Genomic DNA, 10,733 nt, shown 5'->3' on the forward strand with positions numbered 1-10,733 from the left:
TTACAGGTGTGAGCCTCCGTGCCCAGTCTTTACATTTATTTTCAAGGTCGAGGTCAACAGGACAGTTGTTTTTTTCTTTTTTCTTTTTTTTTTTGAGATGGAGTTCCACTCTGTCGCCCAGGCTGGAGTGCAATGGCGTGATCACAGCTCACTGCAACCTCGCCTCCCAGGTTCAAGTGATTCTCCTGCCTCAGCCTCCTCAGTAGCTGGGATTACAAGCGCCCACCACCATGTCCAGCTAATGTTTGTATTTTTAGTAGAGACAGTGTTTTACCATGTTGGCCAGGCTGGTCTTGAACTCCTGACCTCAGCTGATCCACCCACCTCAGCCTCCCGAAGTGCTGGGATAACAAGTGTGAGGCACAGTTGTTTTCTTTATAACTTGTGTTCAGCAAAATCTTATTATGTAAAAAATGAATTTTAAAACTCTAAAGTCAAAAAAAAAAAAAAACTTCCAGGCTTGGCATGGTGGCTCACACCTGTAATCCCAGCACTTTCGAAGGCCAAAGCAGGTCAGGAGGCAGGAGTTCGAGAGCCGCCTTGCCAACATGGCAAAACCCCTTTTCTACTAAAAACACAAAATTAGCTGGGCATGGTGGCACATGCCAGCTACTCAGGAGGCTGAGGCAGGAGAATCACTTGAACCCACCCAGGAGATGGAGGTTGTGGTGAGCCGAGACCGGCCTGGGTGACAGGGCAAGACTCCATCTCAAAAAAATAAAAAAACAAGAAAACTTACATCTACCTTATGTGCTTCCAGCGAGGCAACATTTCCAAGTTTTTTCAGAAAAAAAAGTACTGCAGTAAAAGATAGGGAAGGGCCAGTCATTAGCACCTGTCAGGCCTGATTCAGGATCCCCCCTGTCCATTGCAGAGACCAAATCAGTGATTTGCACCTTCAAACACCTCCTTTCCTTTCTTTTGGTACATCAGATGGCATGAGACCATGACCTTCTCACCCTCCTACCCTGCGCACCTCTTTGGTGCTGGTCCTCTGTGGATAACACATAAGAACGGAAAGTGCAGGCTACTTCTTAGGCATTGTTACAGTGTCCGCACCAGACTTCACCAAGGGGGAAGGTTTTCAGCCGGCTTCTTCAGAACATCCTACTCAGGTCAAAAGGACCACTTGAAGCAAAGGTGCTTTTTGGGCAAGACGACTCGGCCTCACGTTTTATGATTTTTTTTTTAGAAACCTCAAGTCTAACGGTTTGCTCCTACTGTGGGTTAATGGCACATGTAGAGGCACGGACCCTCTGTATCTGTATGGCCCCTGAAACAAGTCCCAGCCATTACTTGCTGGTCACGGAGACGACTCACCCTGAGAGACTCTGACTTCCCAGGCTTATGAAACCCACACCCAATAGGACAAAACATCCGGGGACTCAGGTCCTTCATTCAGGTTTCTATTTTTATTCAACTATAAGCAAACAGCACAATGAATGCAACACTCAGCAATTCCAGACCAGCTTTTCTGACCCCCAAGAAGAACGATCAATTTAACAGACAAAGATGTAAGGATTCCTCCTAAGCTGTCAGCGAGCGCTGCTGCTGGTCTCGATGGCCACGTCCCAACAGCAGCAAAGCCACTCTTCCTCCTGCCTCTTCCAGGACTGCTCTTTAAAGGGGTCACAGCAGCATGCTGATGCCTGTTGAGGCATCTGAGATGTACCGTGTTGGGGGTCAGCCTCAGTGCCAGCCTCTGCTCGTCTAGGTGAGCAACATCACCATAAAAACACATTGTCTACCATTCTGGACTCAGGATCACAAAGGCAGAGGCAACCAATCTTTTTTTTTTTTTTAACTTCCCTTAAAGATTATTTGATGCTTTGCTGTCACTGTACAACTGGTCTTTCCCCATCCCCCTGGTTTTTTCTTTTTTACATTCTGGGTTGCTATTTTCAGATGAACAATTTGATGACCCCATCACAGTACCAAAATATCCCCCAAAATGAAGTTCAAATTTGATCAAAACATACATCAGAGTGAGTGAGTAAAATTATACAGGTCAGGCAGCAGGAAAAGTCACCCTCAAACACCATCTGACTGGTCAGGTGTCGTCTGTGCCAAGGGGGCAGGAAGAAGAGAAATCTATTATACATGCAACACTGAACTGGCGAACAGGGCTTGGGGCCTCCAGGACACTTCAGATCCCCAAGCTAACCCCCTACTTCCCAGACAGCTGCTCGTACAGTTTGGGCACATAGTCGTCCCACTCGGCCTGGTAACACGCGCCGGCCACCGGGGCCCCGAGCTCGTACTTTTTACGGAAGGACGACACCTTGAATTTGCCACGGTGGTCTCCAGATCGGTTGCTGAGGATGGGCTCGTCACACTTTAGTGGCCTGGCCTGCTCGTAAACCAGCCAGACATAGCGGTGGAGGCCTGTGGGGAGAGGCAGAGGGAAGATGTACACACAGCCCAGCACTTGAGATGGGGACATCATTGGATTTTATCAAATGTAAGACCAGGTGTGGTACAGAAATTTCTGGAGTTGGACGGGCACAGTGGCTCACACCTGTAATCCCAGCACTTTGGGAGGCCAAGGCGGGCGGATCACCTGAGGTCGGGAGTTTGAGACCAGCCTGACCAACGTGGAGAAACCCCGTCTCTACTAACAATACAAAATTAGCCGGGCGTGGTGGCGCGCGCCTGTAATCCCAGATACTCAGGAGGCTGAGGCAGGAGAATCGCTTGAACCTGGGAGGCAGAGGTTGTAGTGAGCTGAGATGACCCCACTGCACTCCAGCCTGGGCAATAAGAGTGAAACTCTGTCTCAAAAACCAAACAAATAAACAAAAGGATGGTAAATTTTATATGTTTTTATGAGAGTTAAAAAAATAGCTTTCAGAAAGCAAGTAAAGCAAGTTACAAAACAAGAATGCTCATAAGGACATTAAAACCTCATTAGTCATCAGGGTGATGAACAGTAAAACCACAAAATGGTTTTTTTTTGGAGAAGGACTCTCACTCTGTCGCCCAGGCTGGAGTGCGGTGGCGCGATCTTAGCTCACTTCAAGCTCCGCCTCCCTGGTCACACCGTTCTCTGCCTCAGCTTCCTGAGTAGCTGGGATTACAGGCGCCCGCCACCACGGCTAGCTAATTTTTTGTATTTTTAGTAGAGACAGGGTTTCACCGTGTTAGCCAGGATGGTCTCGATCTCCTGACCTCGTGATTCGCCCACTTCGGCCTCCTGAAGTGCTGGGATTACAGGTGTGAGCCACCGCGCTCGGCCTAAATGGCACCATTTTACACACACTTAAGTGTTTAAAGTCAAAAAGACCAGGCCGGGCACAGTGGCTCACACCTGTAATCCCAGCACTTTGGGAGGTCAAGGCGGGCGGATCACGAGGTCAGGAGATCAAGACCATCCTGGCTAACACAGTGAAATCTTGTCTCTACTAAAAATACAAAAAATTAGGCAGGCACGGTGCCCGGCGCCTGTAGCCCCAGCTACTCGGGAGGCTGAGGCAGGAGAATAGTGTGAACCCGGGAGGCGGAGCTTGAAGTGAGCTGAGATGGCACCACTGCACTCCAGCCTGGGCGACAGTGCGAGACTCTGTCTCAAAAAAAAAAAAAAAAAAAAAAAAGACTGACAACACCTAATGCTGGCATGGAGCTACAAAGATGTTATATGCTCTACTGAAACTTTCAGATATTGCTGATCAGAGTATAAAGTTTTCATTTTCTTTTTTCTTTGAGACAGGATCTCTATCACCAAGCCCCGAATGCAGTGGTGTGATCACAGCTCACTGCAGCTAGAGTGTAACATTTTCAACCATTTGGAGAACCTTGGGGAAATTTCCATGACTAACAATTCTACTCTTCAGTATTCACCCAAGAAAAATGGAAACACCTGCCTACAAAATGACAAGAATTTATACATACAAGAATATACGGCGGGCCAGGCACGGTGGCTCACGCCTGTAATCCCAGCACTCTGGGAGGCCGAGCCAGACAGATCATCTGAGGTCAGGAGTTCAAGACCAGCCTGATGGAGAAACCACGTCTCTACTAAAAATACAAAAATTAGCTGGGCGTGGTGGCGTGCGCCTGTCATCCCAGCTACTCAGGAGGCTAAGGCAGGAGAATCATTTGAACCCGGGAGGTGGAGGTTGCAGTGAGCTGAGATCGTGCCATTGCAATACAGCCTGGGAGACAGAGTGAGACTCCATCTCAGACAAAAAAAAAAAAAAAGAAAAAGAGTAGTGAAAGTGATTTATAGAGACAGGAGTCAGAATATGGTTAGCTCTGGGGGAATTTAAGTAAAAAGGTCACATGAGAACTTGTTGGGCGATGGAAATGTCATCTATCTTTCCAATGGCTGGTACCTTCCATGGGTATAGGCATTGATCACATTTGCTGACTGAACCCTTCCGATCTGTGCATTTTGTTATATGTAAATTATACCATACTACAAGAATATGGAAAAAGCAACAACAAGAAAATGAGTTACTGAGGTTTTTAAAAATGAGAACACAGCTCGTACTTGAGAGAACTGCTTTATTCTCATGGGTAAGCTTCCCATAATTAAGCTGCCTAATTTTATAACTGCCCTAAACAACTTAATAGGTCCCTGGGAAATCGGTCCCTTTACCGTCTACTATGCATATGTGAGAAGGTTTAAAGGTATCTGAAGCTTCTGGGTCTACAGAGAAAACATGAGCCCATGACCAACTGTCCATGGCAGGGATGTTCTTGTACCTCTTTATGTTAACTCCTGGCTGGATAAGCTGTACGAAAGCTAGGATTGTGACAGTTCCGCCCAATGGAAACATCCTGAACTGAACACCAGGCAATAAGAATGCATCGCTCACCATCAGCTTAGGCAGCGCTTACCCAACCTGGAAAATTTCAATACGGTGGTCTTTCTCTTTCTGTCTCTAGATGTCTACATGTGTTTTATATGTAACAGCTATAACACGATACAACACAATACAATGTGTGTGTGTGTGTGGTGTGTGTGTGTGTCTTCAATATAGTTCTGCTGAAGTCTTCCAAATCTTTTTTCAATATACCAAGCTCGACTTTTTCAGAAAGAGGGAGCAAAAAATAAATCAGAAGGCAACCTTATATAGCTAATTTGGAAACTGATCATTTCTGAAATTTTTTATAGAATTAGCAACTCAAAGATCACCCCGGGCAAGGGCTTGAAATAGTTTAACTGTGTATTCCACCCAGTGCAGCCCCAAAAGGCCATGCTAAACTTTCCGCAACAGTGATTCCCTCTCACCGACTTCCCTGCTTGCTAAAGGGCTTGGGATGCAGAGGCAATTCCACACAGAGGGTCCATCTGTCCAGAACCCAAGGCTCTAGCCACCTGACACTCCTGCAGGTGTGAATGTGTGCCCTGAAAGCAGCTGCCCTACAGGTGAGCTGAGATGCTATTTCCAGCAGGGTTAAGGACTTTCAAAAGAAAAGTAAAAAGGCCGGGTGCGGTGGCTCACGCCTGTAATCCCTGCACTTTGGGAAGCCGGGGCAGGCAGATCATGAGGTCAGGAGATCAAGACCATCCTGGCTAACACGGTGAAATCCCATGTCAACTAAAAGTACAAAAATTAGCCGGACGTGGTGGCGGGCGCCTGTAGTCCCAGCTACTCAGGAGGCTGAGGCTTCAGAATGGCGTGAACCCGGGAGGCGGAGCTTGCAGTGAGCTGAGATGCCGCCACTGCACTCCAGCCTGGGCGATAGAGTGAGACTCCGTCCCAAAAAAAAAAAAGAAAAGAAAAGAAAAAAGCACTGAGGCAATCCGAATGTGCACCCGAGCTCCCTCCCAACCTCCCACCAAAAACAACCTTTACTAACCTGTTCCCTTGGGAGGCCCTGAGCCCACATAATCGGAGAGGACTGTGCCACTGCTGATATCATTGCCCTTCATGTTGACCACCAGGAAATGATGCCATTCCCTGCATGAAGAAACACGGGATGTCAGCACCACAGAAGATCAGCAACACTCACTGCGCAGCCAGCAACTGGGCATCGAGAACATGCTGGGTGCCAGAACACAGCCACAAACAATAGTCCTCACTTTCTTAGAGGCTGGCACGAACCTCGTGGGTTTGCAGAAGAGCAGCCCCAGCCCCTCCCACCCTCTTTTTCTAGAGCAAATGTCAGCAAACTTTCCATTAAAAGCCCAGAGAATAAATGTGTTAAGCTTTGGGGGCCGCAGTCTCTGTTGCAACTATTCAACTTGGCCTTGGCAGCACGAAAGCAGCCACAGATGACACATAGCTGTGCTTCAATAAAACATAACTGATGGACACTGACACGTAAATTTTGTATAATTTCCACATCATAAAGTACTATTCTTCTTTCAATTTTTCACCAATCATTTAAAAATGGTAAAACCAGGCCGGGCGCGGTGGCTCACACCTGTAATCCCAGCACTTTGGGAGACTGAGGCAGGCAGATCACCTGAGGTCAGGAGTTCGAGACCAGCCTGGCCAACATGGTGAAACCCTGTCTGTACTAAAAATGCAAAAATTAACCAGGCATGGTGGTGGGTGCCTGTAATTCCAGCTACTCAGGAGGCTGAGGCATGAGAATCACTTGAACCCGGGAGGTGGAGGTTGCAGTGAGCCAAGATCATGCCACTGCACTGCAGCCTGGGTGACTGAGACTCTGTCTCAAAAAAATAAAAAATAAAAATGTAAAAACCATTCTTAGCTCATGCAGCTGTACAGAAACAAGCCACAGGTAGATATGGCTCTCGGCTGTGAGTTACAGACACCCGCTGTAGGCGGCAAAAGGGCAGGAAAGGCACTCTCTGGCTTAAGCATGGGTGGGGGGATCCCAAACCAAGTCTATCTCTCCATGTCCAGCAAGGGACTTACACCGGAAAAGTCATGTCTGCATGACCTGCTCTTCCCAACTCTCACCTGTATTTGGGATCCTTCCTGCTGGGAGCATCCGGGTCTGTCAGGACCAAGGTGTAGAGCTTCCCTGAATCAACACCATCCCACGAAATGCTGGTGGGTCTATTCTTAACCTGTATGAAGGAACCAGTTTGGAGTAAAGTCAGAAATGCTGAAGAAACTGGCTGGGTGTGGTGGCTCACGCCTGTAATCCCAGCACTTTGGGAGGCCCAGAAGAGAGGATCACTTGAGGTCAGGGGTTCGAGACCAGCCTGGCCAACACGGTGAAACCCATCTCTACTAAAAATTCAAAAATTAGCTGGGCGTGGTGGCGGGCACCTGTAATCCCAGCTACTCGGGAAGCCGAGGTGGTAGGAGGATCGCTTGAGCTGGGGAGGCAGAGGCTGCAGTGAGCCAAGATCACCCCACTGCACTCCAGACTGGGTGATAGAGTGAGACTCTGTCTCAAAAAAAAAGAGAAATCCTGAAGAAACCGATACTCGTTCTTTGATCTCAGACTCTTCAAAGACAAAACGGAATAGATTTTTAATAAAATCAATGACCCTGTATTGACTCTTAAGAGCCAGGAGCTGGAGTTTTATATACATCATTTATCTTATTTATTTATTTTGAGACTAGGTCTCCTTCTGTCCCCCAGGCCGCAGTGTAGTGACGTTATCAAGGCTCACTGTAGCCTCAACCTCCAGGGAGGGCTCAATCGATCCTCCCACCTCAGCCTCCTAAGTAGCTGGGAACTACAGGCTCACATCATCACACCTGGCCAATTTTTTTTTTAGCGTTGGGGTCTTGCGATGTTGCCCAGGCTGTATATTATTTCACTCCCAACAACACCATGGGGCTAGTGTCCCAGCACACTATTAACAGAAACAGATGAGGCTGGGATTCCAACCCTGGCACTGAGTCCCCCTCCCAAGGACACCCTTACATTGTCTGTCTGGAATCACAGGGTTTCTGGATTTGGTGATCACGAGCCTACCTGGGGCCTGCTAAAGTGAAATCTGCATTAATGTTTCACAGTGCAACGTTTCAAACTGCATTAACGTTTCAAAGTGCAAAGAAAAGGAGAAAGCCAAGTGGTGAGAGGGTTGCAGGGAAAAGGAGGCTGTATTAGATGGCCACTTCATATGTAAACATCCAAAAAATTTTAATTCTGTGAACATCAAAAACAATGTAAGGTCGGGACAGTTTATTTAACACTGTTGCCCGGAGCTTCATAACCAACTAGCAGTGGCGTCTGAAAATCTATTTTCTTCACTTTCAGCAGCCCCAGCCGTGGGCGTGGGAGGTCAAACAGCAAAACTAAACCGTCGCCCTCCAGCGTTCCGGCTGCACGCTGTTGACCGATTTAACAAAAGAAATGGGCCGGCGCGCTCATCGCCAGTTACATAATGCGTCACAGGCTCTCAGCCCTCCAAAACGAGGCCTAAAATGCTGACGCCCTAGGGGAAGCTCTGGGGGCGTCCGAGCGGCCAGTCTACTCCGTCTCGGGGACGTCCCTCTCCAGCGCCCTGCCCCGTTGCGGGAGAGGGGGATCCGGCCTGTTTCCTGACCTAGACCCTTCTCGGGCCCGAAGCCCGGGAAAAGTGAATGAATTTCTGCTGCAGGCCGAACCCGCCTGGCCACGCCACAGGCCAGGTTCCCCGTGCTCGAGGTGGCCCCCAGGCATGGGACACGGACCCCGGTACCTCTGCCCTGGGGGGCCTCGACACACGCAGGCTGAACCTCCCCACCGCCCCTGGCCCTGTCTCCGCTGGGTCCCACCCAGGCGGCTGGCACAGGCCTCCGCACCGGGCCGTTCCCTGCACGCCCGCCACCCCGTGTACCTGAGTGGGCGTCAGCACTTTGCCCAGCTCGTCCAACGCCGCCCCGGCGTAGGTGACATGCAGCGGGTGCTGCGGCTGCTCGTCCACTTCTTGCAGGCTCAAGGGCCCGGACCACTTGCTGACGTCCACCGGCATGGCAAGGACAAGCAAAGCGTGCAGCCGGGAGTGCCGCGGCAGGCTAGACGCGGGCTGCAGCGGCAGGCTAGGCGAGGGCGGCAGCGGCGACACCGAGGCCTCAGCGCACTAGCCCGGGAAGGCGCAGACCAGCAACTAGGCGAGAGCACGCGCCCCAGCCACCGCCCACCCCGCGCAGGGCCCCACGCCACGCCCACCGCTGCGTGGCCTCTGATTGGCCGAAGCTGGCAGAGCAGGGCCGCTCGCGCTCCTGGGTCCATGCAACCTGCTCCGGGTGGCAGCCGAGTTCTCCGGAACCGCGGCTTGGCCCGCAAGGCTGTTGTTTCAAGAAATGAAAATGAAGGGCGCCCTGGAATAGGTCCGCCTAAGAGAGAGGTTCGTGCCTTACAAAGTGTCGCAGTGAAAAAAAAATGCAATTGAGTTCGCCTTGGTTTCGTTTTGGTTTTCTTAATTTTTTGCATGATTCTTTGCTCCACTTTCCAAGTTCAGCAATGTGGCCTGGCTCATACGTATATCGTCAGCACTTCGGGAGGCCAAAGCAGGAGGATCGCTTGAGCCCAGGAGTTTGATGCCATCCTGGACAATGTAGCAAGACCCCATCTTTACAGAAAACTAAAAAAAAAAAAAAAAGCCAGACGTGGTGGTGCATGTCCTGTAGTCCTAGCTACTCCGGAGGCTGGGGCTGGATGATCACTTTTTTTTTTTTTTTTTTTTTCCTGAGATGGAGTCTTGCTTTGTTGCCCAGGCTGGAATGCAATGGCACTATCTGGGCTCACTGCAAGCTCCGCCTCCCAGGTTCACACCATTCTCCTGCCTCAGCCTCCCAAGTAGCTGGGACTACAGGCACCCGCCACCACGCTTGGCTAATTTTTTGTATTTTCAGTAGAGACGGGGTTTCACCGTGTTAGCCAGGATGGTCTGGATCTCCTGACCTCGTGATCCGCTCACCTCGGCCTCCCAAAGTGCTATGATTACAGGCGTGAGCCACCGCGCCCGGCCGATCACTTCTTGAATCCGGGAGTTTGAGGCCACGGTGAGCTACGATCTTGCAACTGCACTCCTGTCTGCGCTTCAGAGTGAGACCACATCTTCACACACACACACACATACACACACACACATACCCCAAATTCAGAAACTGTAAGGCCTTGCTTTTCTCTTGCACTTCTTAAAACGAGCCAGATTCTCTGTATTTTCACACGTGATCATTTGTCATGGTAATTGCCTGGTGAGATCACCTGAGAGAACTTTTGAGCATTTAAATATATGGGGAAATGTATTTGTCCGTTTTCTCCACACAAAATTCGTCCTCACAAAAGTCCTGAGAAATGTTTGGGTTTTATTTAAAAAAAAAAAAAATTTTTTTTAAACCGTATTTATTCCTACTGCTCTTATTGTGACCACCAACTGCTTACTTTTTGGTTTTTGCTTTTTGCTGAATATGATAAACACTATTTTTTTCTTTCTTTTTTTTGTTTGTTTTTTGTTTTTTGAGGCGGAGTCTCGCTCTGTCACCCAGGCTGGAGTGCAGTGGCTGGATCTCGGCTCACTGCAAGCTCCGCCTCCCGGGTTCAAGCAATTCTCCTGTCTCAACCTTCTGAGTGGATGGGACTACAGGCATGCACCACCGCGCCCAGCTAATTTTTGTATTTTTGGTAGAGACAGAGTTTCACCATGTTGGGCAGGCTGGTCTCAAACTCCTGACCTCGTGATCCGCCTGCCTCAGCCTCCCAAAGTGCTGGGATTACAGGCGTAAACCACCGTGCCTGGCCAATAAGCACTATTTAATAGTTCTTATCTATTTTGACGCTTGACATTGATAATTCCTCCTATGGAATAAAAAGTCTCTTGATTTCCATTCTTACTAGGAAATAATGCGAGTTTATTGTAGAAAATCAAA

At 49.2% G+C, this 10,733-nt stretch overlaps 1 protein-coding gene across 1 annotated transcript; it reads right to left on the reverse strand.

Annotated features, from left to right (window-relative positions):
- Positions 1–1,393: 1,393 nt before the first annotated feature.
- PEBP1 (phosphatidylethanolamine binding protein 1) lies at positions 1,394–9,441 on the reverse strand. Its single transcript, XM_033220436.1, has 4 exons — positions 8,699–9,441; positions 6,879–6,988; positions 5,806–5,906; positions 1,394–2,385 (listed from the first exon to the last, which is right to left on the reverse strand). The coding sequence occupies exons 1-4, from the start codon at positions 8,831–8,833 to the stop codon at positions 2,168–2,170; spliced, it is 564 nt and encodes a 187-aa protein (XP_033076327.1). The 5' UTR covers positions 8,834–9,441; the 3' UTR covers positions 1,394–2,167.
- Between the last annotated feature and the right edge of the window lie 1,292 nt (positions 9,442–10,733).

The sequence above is a fragment of the Trachypithecus francoisi genome, unplaced genomic scaffold (assembly GCF_009764315.1).
Source record: "Trachypithecus francoisi isolate TF-2019V2 unplaced genomic scaffold, Tfra_2.0 Lachesis_group11, whole genome shotgun sequence".
NCBI classification, from domain to species: Eukaryota; Metazoa; Chordata; class Mammalia; order Primates; family Cercopithecidae; genus Trachypithecus; species Trachypithecus francoisi.